This window comes from Psammomys obesus, unplaced genomic scaffold (assembly GCF_907164565.1).
Source record: "Psammomys obesus unplaced genomic scaffold, mPsaObe1.curated_primary_1811, whole genome shotgun sequence".
NCBI classification, from domain to species: Eukaryota; Metazoa; Chordata; class Mammalia; order Rodentia; family Muridae; genus Psammomys; species Psammomys obesus.
Window position 1 is genome coordinate 15,200,466 of NW_026596162.1, and position 27,763 is coordinate 15,228,228.

The following is a 27,763-nucleotide window of genomic DNA, read 5'->3' on the forward strand; positions in this document are numbered from 1 at the left end:
CCCCCCCAGAGTTACATAAGCAGTACCCAGTTGCTGGCGAGAGGGAACTCCGCTCTGCTGAGCTGCTGGCTCGTTGTCCTGGGAGCACCGTGGATGCCGATTTTGTGAATGCCACTTGTGCTGGGGTAGGCTGGCTGTTGATCAGCTGCCTCTGGCCACCCACGCTCTAGTAAATAATCCCTCATTCATCCCCCGTAGCTAACTCCCCAAAACTCACTGAGAGCGACTTCTATGTCCTTGGTGCCCTACCTGGGGTGAAGAGACTTGTATTTGTGTCTAGAGAAAACTCACATAACAGTTTTCTTTGGCCACTTCTTTGACACCCCCACTGCTCTTCCAGACCCACTGTAGGTGGAAGCCAAAGGGCACAGCTTCCAAATGCTAGTTTGTGTTCCCTGCCAGAAAGTAGGCACCTGTGATAAGAACATTCCTTATCTCTGAATCCAGCATGCCAGCGAGACCACACCCATCAATACCTCTCAAAGAACAAATAGAAGGCCAGCAGATTTAATGCAGCAAAGGATAATGCCATGTGCTTCCTACTAGCCTGTATTTATAAGGGAAGAGCCACAGAAACACACCATGGCCCTCCATGGGTGGCACATGCCAGGCTCCGACTTCCAGGCCAGGAGCATGTCATGGCATTGGCTACAGGCCAGGTCCAGCAGCCCACCTGTTGCTGGCAGAAACCCAGCACACCAGTAGGTAGGACTGATGGTGCCTTAGTATCTGCAGTGGCTAGCTACCTAAAGAAACGTGAAGTGCGGCCATGTCACAAACATGGAGCCCACAGATGTGCAGTCCACAGGGAAGGACAACATCAGGCCACAAAGTCCAGCAGTATCACAGAACTAGGCACCAGAGACGAGGGGATGGCAAGCCTGAAGCCAAAAGCGTGACCCAGGACCTAGCCATTCAGCAGGTCATGGCAGAGTCCTGGCAAGGAGAGGGGTCACCTAAGGCCAACAGGCATGGTGAGGGCAGGTGGCATCTATCTCAGGAAGTGCTGGTCCTGCTCCGGCTTTTCCATGGGTGCTGTGCTGCTCACACCCCGTCCTCAGCACCCAGGAGGCTCACACGTTCTCATAACCTTCACAATAATGAACACTTACAAACACACACACACAGTGACTACCTTTTGAGGAGCATGCAACAATGCCCAGGGGTCACATGCCACCTACCTGCCCTATCCTAACTGTGAAATGTGGTGGTCACCTCTTCCCAGGGCCAGAGGACAAGGAACAGCAAGTTCCAGGCAGTGGACCAAACCCAGCCCCCAGCCATTTCTGCACTATCCACAGCCAAAGGACTTTACACCTATTTTATTTTTGTGATGGCTTCTTACTTACCTCAGGCTGGCCTTGACTTTGCTAAGTGGCTAAGGCTAGTTGTGAACTCCTGATCCTCCTGCCTCTACCTCGGAAGGCCTGAGGCTAAAGGTGTGAAGCACCACACCCTACTCAGGAGCTTAAAAAAATGTTACTTACTTACTATTCTGAGACAGAGTCTCCCTATGCAGCTCCAGCTGTCCTGGAATACACTCTGTAGACCAGTCTGGCCTTGAACTCACAGAGATCCACCTGCCTTTGCCTCCTGAGTGCTGTACCATTAAAGGCATGTATCATCATGCCCGGTGGAGCTTCACATTTTTAATTGCTTAAAAATAAATTTTAAAATTAGTATTTTGCAATTTGTAAGAACTTTAGGCAATGCCTAGCTGGACTCTTACAGGTAGGCCCAATCACCTATGTGTTTCCTCAGCTCGTGGGAGCCACAGTGCAAGAAGCTGAATGCCTGGGGCCGAGGCTTCCAGCCTGCAAAGCCTGCCCGGTGTTAATGTGGTGGGAGCTTTATCGGGTGGCCTGTTAGTTTTTCTTGCAAATCAGTCAAAGAGCCGTCACCCACCAGCACAGTCTGCCTTCTCTCAGGACATACTGTCTCAGGCTAGTGACCACCCAAAATTCTAGCCACCTGCTCTAGGGGCTGAGTACGTCGTTCAACCTCCCTGGCTCTGCCATGCCTCCTTCCCAAGGCTGTGACAGTCCAAAGGCCAGCTCATCTGGACCAGGATGACCAGAGGCTGCCAAACAGGGAGAGAGCGTCCTAGCCACAGAGAAGCTACGGAGTACGACAACCGCCAGGGTCTGCCCCCGAGAGCACACTACCTTCTTGGAGGACAGCAGCAGGGTCTGGACCGGCTCAGAGTCCTGGAAGAGCTGGGTCTCCTCCACGACATGAACTTCCTTCCCAAGGATGACAGCTTTATGCAGGGCCCCCCGGTCTGCAGGGTCAAAAGCTCAGGTTAGCACAAAGGCCCCAGAGGGACGCACCGAGGATGCCACGCTGGCTCACGTTAGGTATCAACTTAGTGCAGCTCCGAATCGGCTGGTCTGGCCTGCAGCACTGTCTGTGGAGGGGCTGTCTTGACTGTTTTCTGATGGGGGAAGACTGAAGGCGCTATGGAAGGCACCATCCCCTGGACAGGCAGTCCTGGTGTGCGTAAGTGAAGAGAGCTGGCTGGCTACTCTCGGGAAACTCAGCAAGCAGCCCAGCCAGCAGGCAGCATGGGTACGTGCATTGCTCTCTGCTCTCCACTGTAAATGTGATGTGACTAGTCGTTCAAGCTCTTGCCCCGGCTTCCCGAAAGTGACGGACCATAAGCCACAACACAAGCTCGAGAATCTTCCTAAGACCCACAGGGCAGGACCGAGCTGGCTCCTCCCAGAAGAGGGCACGGTCTCCCACCACCAATCAGGAAATACCAGCCAGCCCCACTGGTCCCAAGACACCAGGGGCTGCTTCCTTCCTTCAGCACCAACCCAGGGACCAGTCAGGACTTGTATTAGCAACCCACGCCCCAGGTGCCTGTGTGAGTCAGAGACTCAGAGGGGTGCAGGGATGGCTCAGCACTCCTCTCAGGTTGGCACAACCCTCTCTGTCACCTGGAGATGCCAGAGCTACCCACAAACAAGTAAACAAATTTCCCAGTCTTCCCAAGGCGCCCACCTGTGCTGATGAACATGACGTCGTAAAAGGTCCCCTCCAGAGCCTGGACCCTGTCCACCACTATCTGGGTGTAGTTTACATCTTTTTTGATCAGCTTGGGCCTGTTGTCTATAGGGGTCACGGAGTCGTCCATCAGAGGGTGGTCTTTTACAAACTGCAGCGTTTTGTCTGGGAGATTCAAGGAGCTGGTGTAGTTGGCTGCCCGAGCCTCACTGTCGATGCACTGTGGGGCAAGAGCACCGTGGTCATGCGCACGCCTGCGTAGCTCCAACCCAGCACAGAAGAGAGGCCCTACAGGGTCAGTCACACTTCTCTAAGAGGAACAGGACTGAGGTGGCCTCCCCAGGGACAAGGAGCCGTGGTTTTAAAGCACAGTCACATGGCACAATTGTCTTAGGACCCAGGAGAGGAATAAGTTGTCAATGAAAACACTCAGCAAACTTCTCAAATTAAAGAACACAGCTTTCCTATAAGAAAGCACGCTAAACACTGTTTAATACACACACACACACAGCCAAATTCTAAGTAATACAAAACATAAAAGAAGGTTGGAGAGATTTTTTTTTTTTTTTTTTTTTGGGCCCACCTCCCTACTGAACATAGAATAACCAGGTGTCAGGGCCAGACACCTACAGAGACATTGGTCCTGGGGAGAGCTTCCAGAGCCAGAGCCACACACCCATTCACCACATGACAGCAACGTGCAGGCAACCCTAGAATTTCCTGTACTAATTTACTAAATTTATTAAGGTGACTCCCATTGCCTGGCGGACAGGCTGCCCCAGGAGACAGCCTAGGCTACGCTGACAAACGGGCTTTCTCTGGAGGAAACAGGTAATGGAGCAAGCCTGCCATTGCACAGTGCCAGTTTCTCTAGAGAGCCCAGTGGTACACTCTCCCTGGGCAGTGTGTAAGGAGACCTGTTACCCAACACACACAAGAGACCAGGAAAAGAACAAGCTTTGCTCTCCTCCCCAGGCCCAGCAGCCACTCAGCCCAGTGCCGAGACTCCTGTGCCCATGCAACCTGTTCAAGGGAGCTCTGGATCTCTGTGGTCTCATGTGTGGGGCCTGGAGACCCACAGGGAAGATGACCCCCCTGGAAGGTTCGACCCCACTTACCGCTCCAGGCCGGGGCGTGGGCACCAGGCCATTGTAGCGCACCCACTTGGTGTGAGACTGTTCCACTGTGGCGCTCTGCATGTATTTGCCCCGGGAGAAGACTGCCTCCACCGTGGCCAGCGTGTAGGCACAAACTGCTGATAGACCCACATTGTTCCTGCGGAGGGGAGTCCACAAGAGCGTCAGGAAGGCAGTGGGTCACCGGGGCGGGCGGGCCCCAACTGCCAAGGGAACTAACTCACAGCTGTGGGGTGAAGACTGCATAGAACACAGGCTCCCTGAGGCCCGGGGCCCTCAGCACGAAGACATCCTGAAGCACGTTGAAGACCAGGCCGCTATCTGGCCTCGAGCAGATCAGCCTGGCCTTCAGGAAGGAGGTCCACTTCTTTTGCAAAGTCCGAAGGCCGCCCTGGTCCCCCTGGAATGCCAGAGACAGCATACGGTAGGGGCAGCAACCAGAGAAGCAGGCAGTCCATATGCCCCCAGCCACCAGGCCAGCCCACGATGGCTGCAGACTCCTATAGCCACGGGGGTTGGGATCACAGAATACGAAAGGAGCCAGGCACATGCGTTGACAACCAAAACCACCACACCTGTGTCACCCTGGTGGGCCACTGGCCTTGCCTGCTGCAGCTTCTCCCAGCGGTGACCCGTGAAGGAGAACACAGGAGTTAGGGGAGTAACGGGTGGCTGCCTCCTCATCAGACCCCAGCCCTGCAGACCGGCTCCTTTCATTTCCTCTCTGCCTGCCCAATTCTAGATAACGTCTTAGGGCCCTTTAATCATGCTCAGTGAGCCAACCACTGAGACAACCACGGGCTGCACACACTCTGGGCTGGAGAGAAGGACAGCCAGCCCCCGTGGGAGTGAGGTCTGGTTTCCTGCGGGTCCAGTTACCTGTGATTAGTCACACACTGAAAACATTAGTGCTCGCTCTGACTCTTTCTTCCCCTTCCTTTTCTTCCTTTTATGTGGCTGTGTGTGCATGGTGTGCCTCTGTATGGGTGTTCACAGGCAGCTGCACTTCGAGGCCAAAAAGTCAATGTTAGGAACCTTCCACTGTATTCTTTGAGGCCAGGGCTCATAATCAAACTCAGAGCTTGCTGATGAGGACAGTCCTATCAGCAGGCTTGCCCCAGGGAGCCCCTATCTCCGCTTTTCTATGTAGAATTACAGGGGGTCTACTCAGCATTTAAAGGCTAGGAGATCCGACCTCGTGTCCCTTTGTTTTCAGGGCAAGCGTTTTAACCACTAAGCCAGCTCCCCGATCCTCCTTGGAGCCTCAAGAAAAACCCTTCCCACATCTCTGTAAGTTCCATCACCAGTCACTGTGCAGCCTCTTAGTGTCCTCAGCTGCCTATCAAACTTTACCAAATATTGCTGCAATTCCAGAGCTTGGAAGCCTGGAGCAGCAGTATCTGTGCCAGGACCCTGGGTGGGATGGGGGGCGGGGTGCAGGACTCACCTTGCACACCCTGGCCACTCGTGGGATCATTAACTTGAAGACAAACTCGTACTCCACGGACACCTCCGTGAAGAAGAAGTACACCTTGTCGTCCTCACCCTCCGCACCATCTGGGCTTTTCTGGATCACGTCGGCAAAGACGAAACTAGGCTCTGTGGAGCGGCGTCACAGGGTCGTTTCTGAACACGAAGCCACCATGCCACCTCTGCCTGCTCCCTATTGTGCCACAGGCGGGCTAGTGCCTTGACCCTGGAAGCTTCCCTCCCAGGACATCTACGGTGTGCACATGTCCCACTTGTCAACCAGGATGGCGCCTGCCACCCTCCTTTGCCTCACTGAGGCAGCACCAATGGTGTACAGAGGAAGCCAGGTGGGGCCTCCCTGCTGGCACGTGGTCTACAGAGCCAGAGTATCTGCTGACTTAAACGAGGGCCAAATCGGCCACTATCAGCCACCGAAAGGATTCCAAGACTCAGACTCCTGGGGAGGCCCAAGGAGAAACAGGCTGTCTGGTATCTTAGACCCCAGGGTCTGACTGCAGATCAAGGGGCCTCAAAAAAGCCCAGAATCTCACTGGCCAGCATCCCTAAGACATCCGCAAGCAGCTCCCCATCACCCGAACCCTGAGGTCAGACAGCAGACATGCTTGCTTGGCAGTAAACTGACCAGACCCCAAAGATCAATTCCCAAACACCATGTCTGCATTCCCAACTTCCCATCAGAGCTTTATTTTATTAAAGTCTCCCAAATTGGTTGTGTGTGTGTGTGTGTAACGGGGTGGAGGTGCGTGTGGCATGACAGAAGCAGATTTAAACAATGCTGTTAGAGCGCAGTTCCAAAGAGTTTGGATGTAACATGAGCCCCAGTGCCCCATGGTTTGGGGACAGCCAGAGGAAAAACAAAATGGCACAGCCATGCGGCTGGCAGCACGCACTTCTTACCATTCAGCCATGGGATGGCATACTCCGTCCTCAGGGGACTGTGGGAAGAGTTTCGAGAGATGATGGGTTCGCTGCCCAAGAAATTATACGATGTCCCAGAGTACAGCTCTCCCCCTGCAGTGGTGGAAAGGGAGCAGAGAAGGAGACCCGGTTAGCACTCTGCCTCTGATGGAGGCTGGGCACAGCTGTTCTCAACACTAGCCCAGGATGGCCCATAAGCAAGCCTCATGCTTCCACCTCCAGCAGACGATCATAATCTATTTATGCCCTCATTAATTTCTTGTAGAAAGAGGGGCCTCCCTGTCTTCTGTGATATGTATTTCTGCTTCCTACATCAACCACCTTTCTTCTATCAGGCCAATCACAGTTACCAAATTTAATGGTGTTTTTCCAGGTTAAAGGGTAATAGCTAACCCCAAATGAAAATATCCCACAGCCAGTGACAGACAGGCACCCCTCAGTGTTCGACAACCTGAAAACCATCTTAAGCAGAAAGCACTGTAAGTCAAAAAAGATGCTGAGGTGCCTACCCTGCCAGGCAGCCTGGCTCAGCCTCACCTACTTTAAATACACTCAGAAGACATACTTTAGCCTCCGACCCTGCAGGAGCATCTATATTCAGTGTAGTACTGGATAGCTCACAAAGTCCACCCGACACCATATACTGACCGTGCAGACGGAGCCTGCATGCTGGCTGAGAGGCCCCAGGGTGAGCTCTCTGAACAACAGCCCACGCCCACTTGCCTCGGCTACGCAAGAGCAGAGCAGGAGGCACACAGGCCCAGGAGCAGCCACACAGCGTGCACAGAGACTGACAGACAGAAGTGTGTGTGCTGCAGGAGGGCCCGGGCGTCCCTCTGAATGATGAACTCAAAAGGAAGCCAAGGAAGGCGGGACTGAGGAGGGAGGTGCTGAGTATCCCAGGTGTAAACATGGCATGCCACCGTAAACTCGGAGAGTGAAGGAGCCCCAGACGCAGGACTCACCAACCATGACTGATGTGTAGCTGTGGGCGGGGTCGAAGGGGCATCTTCCTTTGCCGTCTTCATTTTTCCCCAGAAACTTGAAGGACGTCAAGTTCTACAGTGAAAAGAAAAAGAAAACACCTGACTTTGCGCCACCATTTAAAGGTACAGATTCCTTCATTTGAGGAGACCAAGAGTTTGGAGCAAGTGGGCCCTGCCCCACGTGGGTCCCGCCCTGGGAGCAATGACGCCTGACATATATCTCAGGTGTATGACAGAGTCTGGGATGTGCAGGGTCACAGAGGCTCAGGTTGCTCAGCCACACCACCCAAGAAACAGGCAACGCAAACCAAACAAAAACAAGCCACAGAATCTTTACTGCTGCTCATGCGCCACCAGCAGCTCCAAGAGCCATTTTGACCGCTAAACGGAGCTCACCACAACACAGGCAATGTGTGGACAGGCTGCGCCTGGCTCTAACCCGCCCCATACTGTGTAAAACAGTCGTCCCTAGGCTGTGCCTCATCCTCGGAGATTTCACTTTACAGGCAGTTTTTGATTCCACGGTAGGGAAAAAGACCTGCTTGGGTCTGCAAACCACAGCGTCTGCCACGAACTGACCCACCCAGAACGGATGGAGAAACTACTTATTTCTGGGAAAAGAAAGGGGAGCCACCCCACAAATTCATCAAAGTTGAATGTCAGGGCACTTGGTTGTATTAAAAATGCTGGGGAAACCAGGTCCAAGAATTAACAGGCCGAGGAGAAAGTAGGTGTACCTTCCTCACCTGCCCCCCATAAAGTGATGGGCTGATAGTGTGATGGATGGCCCCATACCAAACATCTTCTCAACTGATAGCTGGTGTGTGCATCAAGGACAGCCTTCGACCTTGGAGCTGGTCTCTAAAGCTTTGCTTTCAAACCCTTGACTGCAGCTGCTCCCTCCCAGCACTGGTCTGGTTTGAAATCATCAGACTCTCTGAGCCCAGGTCTGAAACCTCAGCTTCTTTAACCTGTATTCATTCTATAACCATACACATGGCATACACATACATTTGCTGTGTGACGTGACGGTTAACATTACTAAGATTCAAATAAGCAGGGAACGGTAGTGCACGCCTTTCATCTTAGCACTTGGGAAGCAGAGGCAAACGGATCTCTGAGTTTGAGGCCAGCCTGGTCTACACAGAGAAATCCAGTCTCAACAAACAAAAGATTAGAAGAAAAGAGTCTGCATTTGCCTCAGCCGGATCACCAAGGTAGGCAAGCTTATATCATAAACTGATGATACTAAAACTGCTAACTTTTGTGAATTCAGTGTTCCTGAATAAACTCTGGCATTATGGGAAGACACAAATATGTTCGGTGTCCACGTGCTTGGCATCGTGTGCTCACGAGAGTCAGTAGGTAACAGTCTTGGGATAACCTCTTTGTACCAGACAAGAAAACCTATTTCGTATGTCTTCGCTTTGCTGTAATGAACACCATGAACGAAAGTACCCTGGGGAGGAAAGCACAGTTTACAGACTGCCAATCGGGCGTCAGGCAGGAAATCAGGGCAGCGATCTGGAGGCAGGGACTGAAGCAGAGGCCAGCAGAGGCCACGGAGGAGTGCTGCATACCGACTTGCTCCTCATGGATTGCTCAGCCTGCTATCTTACACGCCCACAGTGGGCTGGGTCCTCCCACAGTAATATGAAAACGCCCTAGCAGCTTTTCTGCAGACCAGTCTCACACAGGCATTTTCCAAACTGTGGTTCCCTCTTCCCAGATAACGCCAGCCTCTGCCAAACTGACAAAAATCAAACAGACAACAGGACACCATACAAGGAGAAAAAGAGATATATACAAACACTAATATATGATGAATCAGAATGTTCTCATACAGGGAAAAAAACGAGACAATTAGACGGCAGGTGACAAACTGGGGGAAATGCCCACAAAATGATGATGAAGAATTTCCACCGCTGAATATGCACGAGGCGTGCAGACAGAAACAGAAGAGTAGCAGATGACAAACACAGGCCGAAGTGTTAAAGAGACAGGAGCCACCCACAGGGCAGCCTGCCAGAACTCCAGGAGTGCAGAGTGGAGAGGTTGAGGGGCAAGGCTGCCCACCACACTCGGGAGCTACCAGTCCTGCCAGAGACGGCTGGCTGGAAGCCACAGGCCAGTTAAAACAATAAAGGTCACCGGTCAGGGGAGGAAGTGTGAGCTGGGGTGAGTGTGGCCCCCTTGATAAGACCCATCTGTCATCACACCTCACATGGAGGCCTGGAAGCTGCCGGGGCTGGGTCCTGCTCTACGCTACTGCGACTGGGAGGAGAGATGGAGGATCCTGGCAATCGCTTTAACTGTGATGATGAAATCAGTTGTGCAGAAAAGGGCTCCATTCTTAAAAGACACTTGCAAAGGCCTCTGGGAACCATAGGCCACACTTTACCACATAATTACAAACACACACGCCTACACACATACACAAGTGACACATATAATCCACCATGTGGTCCAGACGCACAAATGTACTCAGAATTTCCTACTGTGGTTTTAAACCAAGCACTCTCTCTCCTATCTCACACCCAGGTACTGCTTTGGAGTGTAAACTCCAACAATAGTCTCAAAGCCCTCAACTGGACCAGCGAGGATTTAGTCAGGGGGTGCTGACGTGGAAACGCCTCTTGCATAACCACTATCTTCATTTCCTCATTTCTTCCTTCTCTGTTTGCTTTCCTTGTTTTCCACTTAAGATGTCTAACTTTGTGGACCAAGGGTCTTTATATCCCACAACCTTCCCTTCCCCAACACACACACACACACACACACACACGCACACACACACACACGCACACACACACACACGCACACACACGCACACAGTAGCAATTTCAGTTGCATCAGAGAATACAGTTAGCCAGGAAAACCTGTGCAGTGGCTCTCTCCCTAGACATATATATAAATATTTGGTTTCTTAATTTTCTCGTTTTTGTTTTCCTTTTGAGAGAATCTTTTGTGCTGTATCTTATAATGTAATAACCCATGTTGACCTCATCCTCAGGAGCCTCCCAAAAGTGCTGGGGATTTCTGGTTTGCCTCACTACATCCAGCTGCCTACATGATTTTCTAATTCTGTGTTTTGTCTAGTTATATCCCCAACTCAGTTTTGTGTGTGTGTGTGTGTGTGTGTGTGTGTGTGAGAGAGAGAGAGAGAGAGAGAGAGAGAGAGAGAGAGAGAGAGAGAGTTCTATGTGTATGGTGTATATTCATGTGGTAGGTATTTCTGTACGTGTGGTACTGGGGATCAAAACCCAACATCAAGTGAATGCTAGGCAAGCCTCTAACTGAACTGTAACCGGAAGCAGGTTTTAAATTTCAGTTAATTGAGGGTTTAGGTGAATGAAACGTTTCATCTTGGGAGTCTTGCCCCATCTGTGGTTCCAGTCACCTGCAGCCAACTACAGCAGAGCAATGAACTACGTTCCCTGCCTCCCTGCCCTACACTGTCACTCACCCATGCTCAGCAGACACACGGTACATACTACCCTTCCTTGGATACTGAGCCTCACGGTCCTCACATACACAACGTAAGGTTTGCTAAGAGCCGAGGTTTTGGTACCCGGTGGAGATCTGGGATCTACGCGCAGCAGAGAAGAGGGGAAAGCATGGAGCATGTTTCAGATTTGTCAGTTTATTTGTAGAATGGCTCTCCGTGGGCTGGTGGGTTTGCCTCCAGGTGGTGCCGTTTGGTGGAGGGTATAAAGGTGAGACCAGGGGAAGTGGTTTCGGGGGTGGGGTTGCCTTCATGTTTATAGGACAGCCCTGTTTCTTGGCCCTGCTCTGCCTTCTGCTGGGCTGAGGCACCTGCTCTACTCTTTTCTCCCTTAACTTGCTTTTTGTCAAGAATTTGGTCCCAGCAAGGACAAGAGTGAGTAACTTGTAATATACAGCATGTGCTGAACTTTCATGCGCTGAGCTCAAGGAGGAGCTGGCTCTGAAGCAGAGCCGCCCCTCCCCCACTTCAGACCCAAGCATGTTTTTCAGTGTCCTCTAAGGCGCCTTGTTAGGGGATGAGCTGCCCTCTAATTCTGTGAGAGGGAGGAGAGACCAGCAAAGAATCCAAGGGTAAAAGCACTGCCCTTGAGAGCAGCTAGAAGGTGAATCATTTGCAAAATGGGTTACTAGTATTTAACTCGTGATATAAAAGTGCCTATGGGGAGCAGGGGGGGAGCCAAAAGCTCAGCCCATGGGAAGCCCAGCATTGGAGAGAGACTCCAGCTAACTGCCTCAACTTCCCCTGTCAGTTCCTGAGGGATGTCTGATGTTATTTCCCTGTTGCTGCTTGCTCTTTTATTTAGAAGTCTCACCTACACAGACACTCTCCTCCATCCAGGACTCTGCTGGGAACCAATTTGGTGTTTTGCCCTCTATCCATCTTTTGGTATTTACTTTTTCATAAAGTATGGCCCCTGCAGATTACTCTCTGCCCATCACAGAACACTGGTCAAGAGGGACAGGGCTGCTGTCGCACAGTTCTTAGTCCTTACAGTCTGCAGAAAGCACGGGGAGAGTCTGGCTCTGCTGTAATTCTCAGCCAGGCTGGGACATGAGCACTGATAAAAGGGATACATTGTAGCCTTACCAGGTGGTCACAAGTGGGCTGGAACGCATTGGTCCCGCACACATAGAGGGAGGTGGAGCTGAGAGGCTGCAGCACTCGGATGTAGTTGAGGCATTCCGTCTGCAAGGGAAACACACACACACATTCTATCAAAGGCATCCACAGGAATCTTTCCTGTCCACAGGCTAAAGGACAGCAATCCTCCGCCCTGCTCTCTCCTCTGCTCAGGCTAGTCTGTCTGTGCCCCCAGATGGGGCACACAGCATGGTGACAAGCTCTGCAATGTGAACTTTACTTATCTCTGTGCTCCACAGGCAGTTCAGGTGCCAGGCACGAAGTTAGCTCTGTCCCTAACAGATGCTCGGCCTGTGTCTGGTGACCAAGGCCAACCAAGAGCTGACCTCAAATTGTACTAGGGGACCCACTACAGACAGCAATATATTTACCCTTGCTAAACACACACCATTTGCTTTGGCGCCTGTGTCGCCAGAGCAGACACTTTACAAACTCACACTTTCCTGGGAGCCCCACCCTACACAGCAGCCAGCACAGAACTGGAAATAGCGATAGTAGAGTCTGAGAGAGAGTCTGGACCAAAGGGCATATCCAGCTGTCCATCCCTGAGGACCCAGTAGGAAAACAAGACGGCCTTTTGGAACCTATGTGCTTATTTAGGAGAACAGTGCTTAGATTATATGGGCTATACCCTGACATTATCTCAAATCAGAAAAGTTTTTTGTTTTTTTTTCAACAACTGTTTTCAAATGGATGGGGTGTCATTCACAGGAGGGCTCCCTACCAAGTTCACTCTGGGTGCCCATGTGTGGCAGTGCGAGGCATCAGCTCGCTCAGCTACACAGTTTGCCAGCGGCACAGTGAACCCATCACAATGCCTGCCAGCCTAGCCTGCCTGCCTGCCTGGCCCTCGGTTCCTGACTTAACACCGAAGTTAGAGACCAGTAGGACATTAAAAGCATTTAACCAAGTTTAAAACAAACAAACAAACAAAAAATCGTGGGTTACTTTTTAATCTTTTGTTTTGAAAAGACAACTAATAACTCTGCCATCACTCAGCCATCACGACCACTATCAAGGACAACCTGGCTCTTGTGGTCTGAAAACATCCGTGAGGCACCAAGGGGCACACTGAGGATACCCAGAGCTCCTGAGGAAAGAGTTACAAGGACCAGTAACCCTGAGCGAGCACCACACTGATATATAAAGACAAAATCAAACAAACAAACAAACAACAAAAATAAATAAATAAAACCAAAACAAAAGCTAACCAAATCCCTGTGACCTCTCACTCCTCAGCCATAGGGGAAGCGCAGGAATACAGTAAGGTGGCCAGTTACGCCAGGCACCAAAGGCAGCAGAAACTATTTTCTGTAGTCACAATGCCAGGCTATTTGAGTAAGCTTCTCCAGGGCTGAGGGCATGAGTACCAGCCCTGAGGCCACCAATCCTGATGCCAGGGTGTAGCCAGAGCTGCCATGTGTGTCGACACAGCGGGACTGAGTCCAGCAGAATTACATGGTGCCCGGTGGGCATGCAGAAAGAAGCTCTGGTACTTGAGAAGACCCAAATAACTCAGAAATGCCAGTGCAGGTTCTCTGTAACGTGTGGTCAGATTACCTGCTTTGATTTCCCCTTCTCTGCGCACTTCGCTTTTTTGTCCTCAGAGACCTTCCAGTACACCTGTGAGGAAAGGGGAATGTATGAGAGCCCAGTTCCCTGGAGCCCCCCCTTGAAAAGGAGCTGGGATAAACAGACACCAAAGAAGGCACACAGCACAGCTCAGAGCAGAGGCCTGCAGCCAGGGTAAAGTCAGCCCGGGGAGAGGCTCAGGAAGCAGGCAGGTGCTGAGAGCCAGGAGCCATCATCCCAAAGCCGGCAGGCACAGCACAGGCCTGGACGTGCTACAGAAGAACAGCAGAGGGCTGGGGAGATGGCTCGGTGGGTAAAGGGCCTGCCACTGAGCATGAAGACCTGAATTCAACCCCCGGAATTCATAGGAAAAGGCCGGGGGTGGCCCTGTGCACTCTGAATCTCAGCACTGGGGAGGCAGAGACGGGAGGGTCTGTGTGACTTGCAGGCTGCCAGCCTATCTGACAAGCTCCAGGCCAGACCATGTTATCAAAAATAAAAAGTGGACAGCACCCAAGGAAAGACATCCAAGGTTGTCCTATGACACCCCCCCAACACACGAATAATGCAAGTGTAATCAATTTAATTATATCCAAAAGCAGGGGCTCTGAGCTGTTATTTTTTTAACCTTTGTTATTACGTTTATTATATGTATATGTATGACAGTGCACGAGTGGAGGTCAGAGGGCAACTTGTGGGAGTTGGTTCTCTCTTCCGCATGTGTTGGGATGAGCGGGGCTGGGGGTGGGGTGGCGGGCTGAACGCATCAGGCTGGGCAACAGGTGCACTGATCTGCTGAGCCATCTCTTCAGACCCTTCTCAACCTAACTTTTTTCCTCTGACAGTTTTATACATGCATATAGTGATTTCAGTCATTTCAGCCTCTGGCACTCTCTCATCCTTTCCAACGTGACCACAGAGTACACAGATCAGACATAGAAACAGCCTCGAGTTTTCTTGGGTGAGCTTGCCGGTGGCATCCTGAGCCAGGCCTATGTAGAAGTAGGAGCAGAAGGGAGCCCCACTCTGAGGGGCGGGAGACAGGAGGGCCTACCTCCTGTTGCTTCTCCGAGACGTCCAGGGCATTCAGTGCAAAGACAGCTTCCCGGGCGCCCACATACAGAGTGTCTTTGTCCTCACTCATCAGCAGGGCCGAGTAGTTGAAGATGCCTGGCTCGTGAAACTGCAGCAGACCCACCTCTGTGGGTAGCAGAGGATGGAAGGAAAAGAAGAGCCAGGCAGTCACAGCTCAGCCTATGTATACCACCCCAGTGCCACCTCGGGGTCAGCGGCAGGCCTGCCACAAGGACCAACTGTGCCATGCTGCTCCGGCATGGAGCAGAACTCGGGACCCCTAGAAAACCTCAATGCATCCACCAAGTGCAAGAGAGGGGCTGGTCCACAGCTGGAGCCCTGGGGCTGGCCTCCATCCCTAGGCTAACCCCCTGGCCTCCTCTTCTGTCTGCTAGGTCCTGTTGAGTCCCAGACCTCCCACACTGGTGCTTCTAGCACATCACAGACCAGACCCTTGGTCTACACTCTCCCTCTTTAGTGTGTCTTCAACCATCCACTTAGGCTTAGAAAGAATGTGACGGTTTAGAACTTTCTCACTCAGGAACTGAATGCCTTGTTTGAAACCCCCAACAACAAAAATTCAGTGTTTAGGGGCTGAGGTTGTAGCTCAGTGGTAGAGCAGTTGCCTAGGATACGCAGGGCCCATGCCCTTTCCCCAGGTCTCCCTTAAAAAGGGGGCAGGGGGACAAGATGGGCAGACACATCTCTCTCCTAAACAATTTCCAGTCATCGCCAGAGAGACGAGTAACGCTTGTTAATAACTTCCAGAGACAAGTGACACACTTTCGCACCCTCAGCAGTTGAGAACGTGGTAACACAGAAGGACATAAGCAGTCCTGGTTTTCTTGACAGGGTCTAAGTGGCCTGGGTAGGCCTGGGACTCAATCCTCCTGCCTCTGCCTCTTGAGTGTGGGGCTTCCACAGTGTACTGTGACACTGAGCTCAGCATGAGCTGGCATTGGTGAGTGCTCTGAGCGGGCCTGCAGTCCAGGAAGCTTCAGAGTTGGGCATTCTTCACAGCGTTCCCTCCCTGTGTGCAGTGCAGCCTGTGCGGCCCCGGCCTGGGAGTCTGACCTGGAGACCCGTCTAGCACGAAGCTAATCTCAGCAGTGCAGCTGAAGTGCCAGTGAGCTGCTGAGGTCACACAGGCAGTCGGACTAGAGCTTGGTACCCGAGGATGTAGCCACCAGGGCCTCCCACTCACACAGCATCCTTTGGACCTCCCGGTGGCTTAAGCCTGCCCTGACTGACCCTGCGAAGCATCTGAAGCATGGGTCCCCTGACCCCACAACGCTCTCCAGAGAAATTGGCGCTCACAACTTTAGAACTCACCTCCGTGCTCCCAGGTGATCCGAGGCACGGGTGCAAACGCTACCGCCGTCCTCAACACTACCATCAGGGCCAAGAACAGGCCCCGCACGGGGGCGCACATCCTCCTGGGCAGGGGCCGCTGGGGCCTTCAGCAGTGGACACACATGGATGGCAGCAAGGACCTCTCAGAGCCCCAGGGCTGGGGCCAGCAGCACAGAGCAGAGCCCATGAGTGGGGTTCCAGAGTTCCCGCATGTCCAGTCAGCAGTGGCCACTTTCACTGCCTCAAGCCAAAGGCTACCGATGCTCCTTTCCAACCTGCAAAGGAAGAAAAGAAGGCGGCCACTGGTCACAAGAGCTCCAATTGGTTCTCAGCCCCCTCCAACCTTTCTCGCCTCCTATCCTGCCTCCTGAGGGGCATGGAGGGCACCCAGGATTTGTGCGGCTGCCAGACAGAGAGACAACAAGGCTACAGCCCACCAAGATGGACTCACCAAGGTGGATCACGAAGTGACTAGCTAGAGGGGCAGACATGCCACAGACGAAAGGAACAAGCTGGCTTTCAGTTTCCCGGAGAGGCTCACTTCCCAATTTCTGACACGCTAACCCAGGAAGCTTAGCAGACACCAGATGGCTGCAGTGACAAGGTGCACGCCTGAGAATACATACAGAAGTGCACGTTCGTGGGCAGACACGCAGAAGTGCTTGCAGCCATAAATGTACACGGATACGCGCACACAGACGGTATGCAAACACACACACTCATACCCATGAAACGTGCCCTCAGGGCCTCGTCCTCAGGAGTGTCTGGCCACCACAGAGGACACAGCCAGCCTAGGAGGCAACCCGAGATCTTCCTGCCTCACCAGGAAGAGGTTAATTGCCATAGAAACAGTAGCAATTAACTCTCATTTGTCCAAACAAGAAACAGAAGGCCAGGCCTTGCTGTTTGATGAAATCCTCGTCAAAGCTCTCCTGAGCCTCTGACCCTGTCCTCAGCTGCCCCAGGCAAGCCTGAGGGCCAGCACACATCAGCACCCTTGTCATGAACCTAATGACCCTGGCCAGCGGAGCCGAGCGCTGTGCGACACCAGCTGCCCAGCTACACGTGCAGGCCTCACTTTTGGGTGTGGCCACTAGGAGATGAAGGGTTACAATATCCCCAGACATGGCCCCAATGCTGGCACAGCATCTAACCCCCTGCCAGAGCTCCCCTGTCCACAATTCCTCCCACAGAGGGTGGGGCCAGCTGCTCCTGCCTCTCCATCCAGCCCTCTCTCCTGTCCTTAAGAGCAGCCCAGACAGGCTGCCTGGTCTCTATCCCAATCCATTTAGAAGCTTCCTAATGCCAGGACAGCCTGAACCCCTCCTTACTCCAAGAATAGTCTAGCCTGGTGCAGCTGGCCTTTTTCCTCAACTGACTGTTGCCATAGCTGAAAAGCAGACATAGTCATGCGTAAGGGCAGTAGCTTTCCAGAACAAGGGTTAGCCTGGCCCCAGCCCCACCCTAGAGATTCACAAGGGGTGACTCCAACCCTCATCCAACCAGAGGAGCAGGAAGCCAAGGACCGAAGCAGTGGTTGAGAAATAGACATTGGTGACCCAGACAATTATGAACTCTGGGTTCTGCTAAACAAGTTCACTATGCACCCCGCCTTGCAAGAGCCCATTCTCCTGCCACAGTAAGGAATGGGGCACAGTAAGGAATGGGCTACAGCCCAGACCATGGGAATCCTCCTAAAGCCATGGCCACCAACTCCCTCCAGCACTGAGCATCACACTGCTGATGAAAGCCAGCAAAGCAATGCCACCCTGACCTCAAGCCCCTCTGGGTGCAGAGTGTCTGCAGCATGCTTGAGGTACAGTGGTACGGGTCTAAGCTCAGAAGACCCCGGGGTTTGAAGAAACTGGAGATGGCCAGGGCAAGGGAGCTGTGACCGGCAGGAGGCCCCGATTTGTGTGCACAAGGTTCCAGCTGTGAGGGTCCGGTGTGCACATAGTTCCAGCTGTTTGAGGGTCAGTTGGCACAGGATGGATGTGTCTTCTCTCCTCAGAGCTCCCCCACCCCCATTTGGAAGAAGGTCGTGCAGGTAGGGTCAACTGCCACTCTTCAGCTGCACACTGGGCCATGGTAGCATATCCTCATTACATTTCTGCTGTGGACCGGTCTCTTCCCCTGGGGCTCCGGTTGCTCCATTTTGAATGTGCTTGATAATAATTTATTCCCAGGCTACAGGAGAAAGCTGGTGCAGCGCCTTAGCTGTGCTGTCAGGGCCCAGGCTCTGAGGCTCCCTGCTCTGCAGTTCATAAAATGAGATCCTTATTTTGATGTTTGCAGAATGGCTGTTAGATCTGCAGACATCAAGCCTGGGTTTCAGGTGGCAACAGGAAGACGAGCTTAGGGTCAAAATGCTATTGGTAGCCAATTTCGTGGAATTGTTTCTAGTTCTTTCCACTGTCATTTCTTCAGCAGAACCCAGGCAGCTTATAAATGGTTTGACCTGGGCAGTCTGCCCACCTCAGAAAGCTCAGAATCCTGTTACCTAGAATGAGGCAGGAAGCCACAGAGAGGGGGGTGGAGGTGCAAGACAAGGGGCAGAGAACAGTAGCGGAAGCTTGTGCCCCAACACAGTGCCTGGAATGGAAATGCCAGGACTCAAGGCTAAAACAAATTTTAAGGAGAATACAAAAAAAAAAAAAAAAAAGAAGCTGAAATAACTGAAACTCTTCACTGCCCAGGGTCGTCTGGTTGGGGCTGCAGGTAGATGTAAATTGTATACAATGTATCAGCTCGGGCTGGAGAGATGGCTCAGCTGTTACCGGTGGTTGCTGCTGTTGTACTTGAAGAACCTGGGCTCCATTCACAACCCCCACAGGCAGCTCACAACGATCTGAAACTCCAGTTCCAGGGGTCCAGCAGCAGCAGCCATTCCTTGGCCAACGCTGACTAACTGTAAAGACTACAGGAACTGCGGGGTTCACCGGGGTCCTCAAACATCCCCACTCTGGGATGACCCTGATACTGCCTACAGAAGCAGAGAGCATACTCAGCCAGGCTAGGCCCCCGACCACAGCCGCATGCTCCTGCCCTGCAGGCCCAACCCCACCATCCAAAACGTAGGTACTTCATGGGAGGACACGAGGACAATGGCCTCGCCCAGACCCCGATGCTCTTTGAAACAAGCCCATGGGAACAGCCAGAGGCCTGGAGGGGAAGACAGAGCAGAGAAGTGGAGGGAAAAGGAAGGAGAAAGGCTGCTGGGTTTGACTTTTTATTTTCTTTCCTTTTCTTTTTCCTCTACACTACTTACTGTTTGGTGTAATTTAAAACTCACTTTAAACAAAGTGCCTGCCACACCCACACAGACTGCCACAGGGCCTTCCAGGAACGCCTCCACACTCATCCTTGAATGCCAAGTTCAAGACCTGGCTCTCTGTCTAAATTTAAACAGATGGATGTAACACCCTTTCCCCAGGGGAAGCTGAGGTCTCCCAAGTGACAGCTGAGGCCCTCCCGTTCATGTCGGTGACAGTGAACTGTCAATCTATGTATTCAGAAGGCCTGGCACCCCACTAGAGACAGGGTCACATAGGCCCCACGACTAAGAGAGAAGACCTGCCTATCCAAACCCAGGATAAGGAGCTGCAGCCCCTCCCTCCAGACTGCCTCGGCTGGCAGAGGGCAGCTCCACCTCCAGGGAACCTTGGAAATCTCAGCAGGGGCTAAACTGAAAACAGCACCCAGCCTAGCCAAGTTGTGAGCACCCAGCTCAGGCCTAAGAACACTCATGGCCTTGAGAGCACTGTGTGTGTGTGTGTGTGTGTGTGTGTGTGTGTGTGTGTGTGTGTCTCAGTGCATACACTGTGCAAGTGAACCTGTGTCAGCATGTCAAGCAGTGACCTGTGTTTACCCAGGCACCACACCCATGCACATGTATGTGTATAGATGCTGTATGTGATGCATATATACATACATGTATATATATATATATGCGCACACCTGAAAAGGCCAAGTTAAATGTGTATCTCTGTGTGTAACATGCACTCACATATCTATGTATCTGCAGATGTGTTCAAACACGTAAGTCTGTGTGTCTGTGTGTACATGCATCTGCAGATACGCTCCTATGCATGCATCTCTCTCTCTCTCTCTCTCTCTCTCTGTGTACCCTGCATCTTAAACATAAGGCTCCTCACTGGTACTGATCAGATCACGGGGGGGGGTACCACTAGGTGCTCCTGTGGGGACAAGATGCTACACAGACTTTCAAGCGCCCTCCTGGACACCACGGCAAACACAATAGGGGATCTTGGGTGGCTGTGGCAGGCAGACTGTCCCCTGGACTCCGGACTCCAGACCCCTAGGGATGCTAGCCTGCTCTGTCTACTTCCTACCTGTCCATCTGCTCAGACAGGAAGGTAAAACTCTGGCTGCTACAGGGAAGAGGATAGTCCACCACCCCTTCCCTGCCTCCGGGTGTGACCTGGCACCCCAGATAGTGCTGATGCCACCAGCTTGACCCCTGAGAGTTCCAGGAAGGGTCCAGGAGCTCCCGAGTGGCTCCCTAACATGGAGCCACTGTCCCAGCTTTGGTGTTCCCAGGCCTCGGGGCCTATCTCTGGAGCCAAGGTCTGCAGTTGGCAGGGACAGGCTCCACCGTGGTTACACTGGCAAAGCACAGCTAGTAGGAGCAGCTGGGTATTGCCATCTGGGTCAACATTCAATCTCAAGGCACTGCGCAGAGCAGGCGACACTCGCCTCAGATGGGCTCTTTCCCCAGCCCGCGGCCCCAGCCCGAGCATATGGGTAGGTGCCATGTTGGGCTGGAAGCCAGTGTGCAAGGCAGGGCATGGGAGTGGCAGCTACAGCGCCTACTGGACAGCACTGGTAACAGAGTGTGCTAAGGAGGCAGGTGGTGCCAGGAGTGAAGTGGGGTTCCACGGGGGACCAGTGCCACCAGCAGAGACCCGGGCAAAGGCATGTCATTGGTAGGATGTGGCTTACACTTTGGATCGATCCTGACACCATCACCTCTTTCTACAGGTTTTGTGGTATGAGAGTGGCATCCTGTCACCTCCTTGGGCCCTTGGGTAACAGGAGGCGGGTGGGGACCTTTTCAAGGTTCTGAGGTCATGAGGGTGGCTGTTCCACAGGACTGTCTCCCTCTCCCTTCCCACCAGGCAGGGGCATGAGGAAGCACAGCGGACAGCCAGGAGCCACACTGACTCTGCAGAGGCTTCAGTCCTGGGCTGTAGACCTGCAGAACAGAGGCAGCTGTGCTGCTCATCATCAGACAGCCAATTAAGACTGAAATCTGGTCCGAAAGGTCAGGAGCAGACAGCCCTTACCCAGGAGGTCACTGACACGTTCTCTAGTCCCCAAAGCGAGAAAGGAAATTTCCGTTAAAGATGCTACAGTGAACCGCATTTGCATCCTTAACATTCCTTTCTTTTCAAAAAAAAAGAAGAGAAAGAAAGAAAAAAAAACATTTTCTAGCTGCAGAAGTGACTCCATGGTGCGCAGCTCTAAAGAAATGTAGAAATCAAACCCTAAGTCTCCATCAGCTAGTGCTGGCGATGTGCGAGGACAAAAGATTTCGGACAACAGAAATCAAGCCATGGCAACACTCTTACCCCTGGTGGCTTTAGGCCACCCTACAGGGTTGGGACTACAGAAACTGCCAGATGCCCTGGCTGGAGCAGGCCAGCAGGTGCACCAGGCATACACTGCACACTCAGAGACCAGGGCGGGTGTGCCCGGGCCCTCTTGTGCCTGTGGCATCCTCCACTGCATGGGAAGGAAGATGCAGGTCAGCAGGGGAGCTGGGCCCGCACCGTTGAGAGGAAGTGTTTGTCTACGCTAGACAGACTCCCCTCTCGGGCTGGTGTTCAGGTGGGCAGGGCTCCTACACGTGACGTGGCACCCCGTGCATGCCACTGCCCGTACTTTAAAATTCCTCAGATCCAAGAAACGCGAGAAATGTTCGAGAGACCAACAAGATTTAAAGACAAATAGTCACAGAGGAAAAAGGAAGAAGGGGAGAAAAAAAAAAAAAAAAAGCAACAGCAAGATGATGCCTGGAACCCCAGCGCCAGAGTAGACTTCCTCAGGGAAAATGCGGTCTCAGTCCAGTGAGCTGACTCACTGGCCGTGCAAGCTGATGACCCGGTACCCATGGTGGAAACAGAGAACCAACTTTGAAAGTTATCTTTTGACCTCCACAGGTAAGCCATGGCATGCATGGGCCTGGACTCACACAAATAAGGTCCCTGCCCTAACTGCACCCACATAGCTGTTAAAACTGAATGTGCGTAACCAGCTCTCACACTCCCAGTGAGGGCCTCCCTACCTACCACAGCCCTGCCAGGCTGTCTCTGTGAGAGGAAGCAAAGCTGCTACCTGTATCACTGCACACTCAGGAAGAGGAGAGGGATAAGGAAAGAGGGGTTTTTATACTCTATTCTGGTTATTTCTCTTAGCTTGTCCAATTAAAATGTATCACAAATTTGATAAATTTGCCCTCTCGAGTGGCATGCCTCCGCATGGCAGGAAGTAGAAGGCCAATATGGTGCTACGACCCATGCTGAGAGGAAGTTGGTCTCCATACAAAGATACACACAGAGACACAACTGACACGGGACACGCATTCACGAACACACAGTCAAGTATGGTCATGTGGGAGACGCAGGCATACGCACAGATATGGAGCCATGAACACACACGCAGCAACACACAGGGACATGGAGACGTTCCTACACCCCTGAAGAGAACACACGGGGCAAGCACACACGGGGTACACACGGGCCATCATGCCATCATCAGGTACTGCCCAGGAAGGATGCAAGTTGGAGAACAGGGAGACAAGGCCCTCCAAGGGCTCACTGTCTAGCATCAAAGCCCCAAGCTGCCCCGAGGGATATAGCAGCCATGGATGTCTCAGTCCTGTCTCCAACGAACACACAGAAGCAAGACGCCCAACGATCCACCAGACCCAATGGAGCATTCTAAAAGGGATCAGCCACTAACCTGGGCACACACAATCACAAGGTGCCTTACCTGTGCCGTGGGCCTCTGGAGTCCTTCCTGCCACCTCCTGAGAGGAACCTTCAAGAAGACATCCCTGGAAGGAATGAGAAACAAAGAGTCAAAACCCTGGGTCCTCCACCCTCACACTCAGCCTAGCTTCCAGACAGACACGGAACACAAGTCCCTTCCACCTTCTTAGGCTTACGGCCCCAGGCGATGACCTTTCTATACAGGACTACTGGGTTGTGCCCTGTAAAGGAAGCTGGGGAGCAAAGGGAAGCGCGGCTTGGGTTGGCTGGCGCCGACCCCACCACACACAACCACTTCTCTTTTCTTCTAAAAAAAAAAAAAATTCAGGCTAGAGAGGTGGCTCAGAGGTTTAGAGCGCTGGCTGCTCTTCCAGAGGACCTGGGTTCAATTCCCAACACCCACACAACAGCCCCCAACTGTCTACAGCTCAAGTTCCAGAGGATCCAACACCCTCACACAGATATGTATGCAGGCAAAACACCAACGCACATTAATATAAAAATAAACTTGGGAGGAAAAATCAATTTTGCTTGGGCTGTTGCTCTGTAGCCCAGACTAGCTTCAAACTCGGTATCCTACTGCCTCAGCCTCTCCGTTGTTGTGATTTCGGGTGTGCCATGATGGCCAGCCACCACAACGTGAGCCATGTACACTCTTTACCAGACAGAGCAGAGAAAGCATCAGCAGGCTGACAGAAAGCTTGCCTGGCACGCAAAAGGTGCTGCGATCTATCCCCGGCTCTGCATGAACCGGGCATGCTGGTGTGAGTATGTAATCCCAGCACAGAAACGCAATATACTCTGTGGCTACAGAGTGAATTCAAGGCCAGCCCGGACTACACCAGAACCAGACTCAAAAATGAAACCAAGTATAACCTAGTTGCCTTATTCTTTTCAGATTTTTAAAAATGCAAATAAGATTTTATTTATTTATTGTGTGTGTGGGGGGGGGTTGTTCATACCACAGCATGCATGGAAATGCAAGAATTCACAGGAATTGAGTTTCTCATTCTCCCATGTGGGACCCAGGGATTCAATTCAGGTCATTGAGGGAGGCAGTGAGCACTCTTACCATCTTGTCAGTACTAATTTCAGACTTCTGTCCCTTTCCTTAGGAAGCTAAGGAAATCAAGGAAAAACCAGATGACATATTCACAAGAATTAAATGGGTGCTCACCCTCTGTCTTGTTTGATTTTAGGGGGTGCTGGGTCAGAACTCAGAGACTGGCTCACTCTGAGCCAGCAATCTGCCTGAGCTATACCTCAGCCCCTCTCACCTCTCATGGTAGTTCTAAAGCTCAAGAGAAACAAGTAGCCACAGCAGAGTGGTGCCGCTTCTGTAGCTCAGGGGGACAGCGCCCTCCAAGCAGGCTGTCTGAGCCCAGTGTCTCCACACCACCAAGCGCAGAGGCATAACCTACGCCGTGGACAACCAGAGACTGAGAATTAGCAGTAGACGGTTCGGACGCAGGCCACACGGAGCCCAGCCCTGGCTCCCCTCACATGGGAGTCCCACGCCACTCCCGGTGGGAGTCTGCAAACGATACAAGGTACCCCATTCAAATGGTCTCTCCTGTCACAGGGGCAGAAAGACGGAGCAGTCTCCTGGGGTCAAGCTAGAAAACAGTTCAGGGGAACAAAGGAAGCGATTGATACCGGTGGAGGGAGGTTTCGCTAGCAATGTCAAGGCCTAGAATTATGAAATGGCATTCTATAGGAACCCTATATGCTTGTTACTTCATGAATGAAGGAACGGCCAGGGCTGCTCAGTATGGCCTGACCAGACGCCATCGTGGCAGGGCAGGGAAGACAGTGTGGCTACACTGTCTGTGTCCCTCTAACACATATTGACAGCTGGGCTCACTGTACCCACTTCCTGCCCTCCAAGGCTCCTGTGTCCCTATCCAGTTTCTGACCTCAGCCAGCTCCAAATTCAACTCAAAGCAGGCTTCTGGGGACAGCAGCCGCCCAGACCCTGGGTCTCCAGCTTGCGTTCACTGTTCAAACGGTTTTCTTCTGCTTCCTCCACACAAAACCACACAAGTTATAATTAGTCCTCTCAGCCAGTCACCCTACCCCTGGAGCCTCCTGCACGGGTCTAACATGGCACATGAGGCTCCTTCTTAACAAAGCAGCCGCTGGTGGCTTACAGCATGGAGGAGGACACTCCTCAGAGGAGACAAGGCTTTCCATTCTCAGAAGCCAGAAGCCTTCCTTTCTCACGTCTAGGTCAGTAGCTAGGGTGGCCACACATTCAGAAACGACTAGATTGTGGAGGCCGTAAATTCAAAACTACCCCAAAGTCTGGCTCCTCCAAGCTGGGTGGCCTAAAGGAAGCTGCTGGGCCTGTTTCTTCCTTCAGAAGATGAGCTGACCAAGAGCAGCGCCTCAGATGGTCACTGCCTTGCCTTGCAGTTTGAGAATCTGAGGCTGATCCCTGTGAAGAGCGGAATCCTGAGCCTGGTGCCCAGTGAAGCTCTGGCTGGTGAGGGTTAGCTGGACGGCGAGCTTGCTATTGAGACCAGTCACAAAGGCCTCCCTGAGATGGCGCAGCCACGCACAGAAAGAGCATAGCTGCACTCGCTTTAAGGGAGCCCGAAGCACTTTAAGGGGGGGTCGAATGCCTGACGAGCATGTGTGAAGTCTGTGTGTCACCCACACAGTTTAAACTGGCTTTGGTGGTGGGTGAACGCACATAATCCTAGCTGTGGAGGCAAAAGCAAGCAGGTCAGAAGTTCAATGTTATCCTCAGCCAGACAGCAAATTCAAGCCCAGCCCAGGCGAGTCTGACTCAGCCCACTTCCCTATATGCAACAAGGGTTCTGAACCACCGAGTCTTGCAATGACCATAGACTAGGATGTTATATCTTCAACTCCAGAATACCCATCATGCTCAGCGGCTAGTGTGGAATGGCTAGAGCACAGGAAGACGTGGAATGTAGTAGAATCCAAAAATCGCTGGCTTTGTCCCAGGCTATGGACTGTGGGCTTCCTCCTGGTCCCTTCCAGGTCTCTACAGTGAAGGGACCAAAAGCCCAAAGCACCAGTTCTTTCTGGGTTCTGGGGTCCTTCGGCTCTGCTGCTCTCGGACTCAGTTCATGCAGTAGTGATGGATGAACACACACACTCAGAGGACGGGGCCATGGCCAACTGGGATTTGTTTTCTAAGTCCCCAAACCATAAACTGCTACCCTGGCAAATTCCTTTCATCTCTAGCAATTCCTCAGAGATGCACGGCAAAAATTACAAGGTCAGGCCAGCTTGACAAGGGTCATAATCAAGACTCACTAGACAGGGGGGCCTGGGTCAGTGGGAGGTTATCTCCTAGCTCCTTTCTAGGGATGCGGCATGCCCGTGAGAGGGGCTGTCTGTTCTCCCTAACGGCAAGTCCACGCAACCTTAGTTTGTCTCATCATCATCTCTTCTAACTGCCAACTGTTAACTGTCAGGCTGTGTGGGCACCTTGACCAATTAATGGATTCCTGCCTCCCTCCAGGGACCCCCAAACCACACCTCAGCAACTTCACTGCAATCGTATGGTTCTCTCTCCCTCTCCCTTTCTCTCTCAGCATGGCCTCTTAACTCCTAAATACAAGGTATCTTCCTCCTTCCTGCTCCAGCCTCAAGACAATACAAGACAACGAATGTCTGCTTCTTTTTTTGTTTATTTGTTTTAATTTGTTTTTGTTTGCTTTGTTTTTGAGTTAGAACTTCTCTGTGGAGCCCTGGCTATCCTGAACTCTCTCTGTAGACCAGGCTGGCCTCGAACTCAGAGAACCTCTGCCTCCCAAATGCTGGTATTAAAGACCTGTGCCACCATTGCCCAGCTCAGTGTTTCTGCTTCTTAACAGCAATGGAAACAGTCACCTACGTTTTTTTAACTGATACTCAGCATGTGGTCACTGTGGATGAGTGGGCTGATCACCACAGTGAGAGCTGTGAGGCAAGATGGCTACCTCACTCATGGCTGTGACAGGAAGAGCAAGAGCTGTGAGGGCACCAGGTACCCTCTGCCCCAAGACAGTTATGATGCAACTGTTGCCACTTAACAGCTAGAATCTCTACGAATTTCTAGTCTCCAAATACCAAAATGGCCCTTTGGCAAGATGCAACAGGCTATCAAGACGACCCAGCAAGTAAAGGTGCCTACTGACCTCTGACACGAGCTGTGGTACAAAAGCTTGTACATGCACCCTCACAGTACATACACACAGAAGAACACTCTAGAGGCTGGCTCACTGTGATCCACAAATTACAAACAATCCTCCAACTCCCTTCATCCATTCTCTCAAGCCTCTCACAAAAGCAATTTCTTCTTGACTTCCTCTAGCACAGTGACTCTCAACCTTCCTTGTGCTGTGACCCTTTAATACAGTTCCTCATGTTGCGGTGACCCCAAAAGGGTCACGACCCACAGGTTGAGAACCACTGCTCTAGGGAGACACAAGCATCAGGAAACAACTTTAAGTCCATGACCCGGAGAGGCGCTCCTTGCAGCTGCTACTGACACCTGAAGTCTCTGGAGGTGGAAAATGATCTAGAAAGACGGCTCCCATCAGAACT

At 52.1% G+C, this 27,763-nt stretch overlaps 1 protein-coding gene across 1 annotated transcript in view; it reads right to left on the reverse strand.

The window, feature by feature from the left end:
• Nucleotides 1-27,763, reverse strand: part of LOC129667459 (semaphorin-4D) — a 78,903-nt gene that overhangs the window by 3,071 nt on the left and 48,069 nt on the right. The window contains exons 3-15 of the mRNA XM_055595102.1: nt 23,202-23,265; nt 16,639-16,799; nt 16,167-16,462; nt 14,815-14,960; nt 13,749-13,811; nt 12,135-12,233; nt 7,520-7,613; nt 6,534-6,647; nt 5,593-5,744; nt 4,370-4,545; nt 4,128-4,284; nt 3,007-3,229; nt 1,992-2,281 (exon numbers count right to left, since the gene is read on the reverse strand). Of these exons, the coding sequence (XP_055451077.1) occupies nt 1,992-2,281; nt 3,007-3,229; nt 4,128-4,284; nt 4,370-4,545; nt 5,593-5,744; nt 6,534-6,647; nt 7,520-7,613; nt 12,135-12,233; nt 13,749-13,811; nt 14,815-14,960; nt 16,167-16,266 (1,614 nt within the window). The 5' untranslated portion in view covers nt 16,267-16,462; nt 16,639-16,799; nt 23,202-23,265. The remainder of the gene's footprint in view (nt 1-1,991; nt 2,282-3,006; nt 3,230-4,127; nt 4,285-4,369; nt 4,546-5,592; nt 5,745-6,533; nt 6,648-7,519; nt 7,614-12,134; nt 12,234-13,748; nt 13,812-14,814; nt 14,961-16,166; nt 16,463-16,638; nt 16,800-23,201; nt 23,266-27,763) is intronic.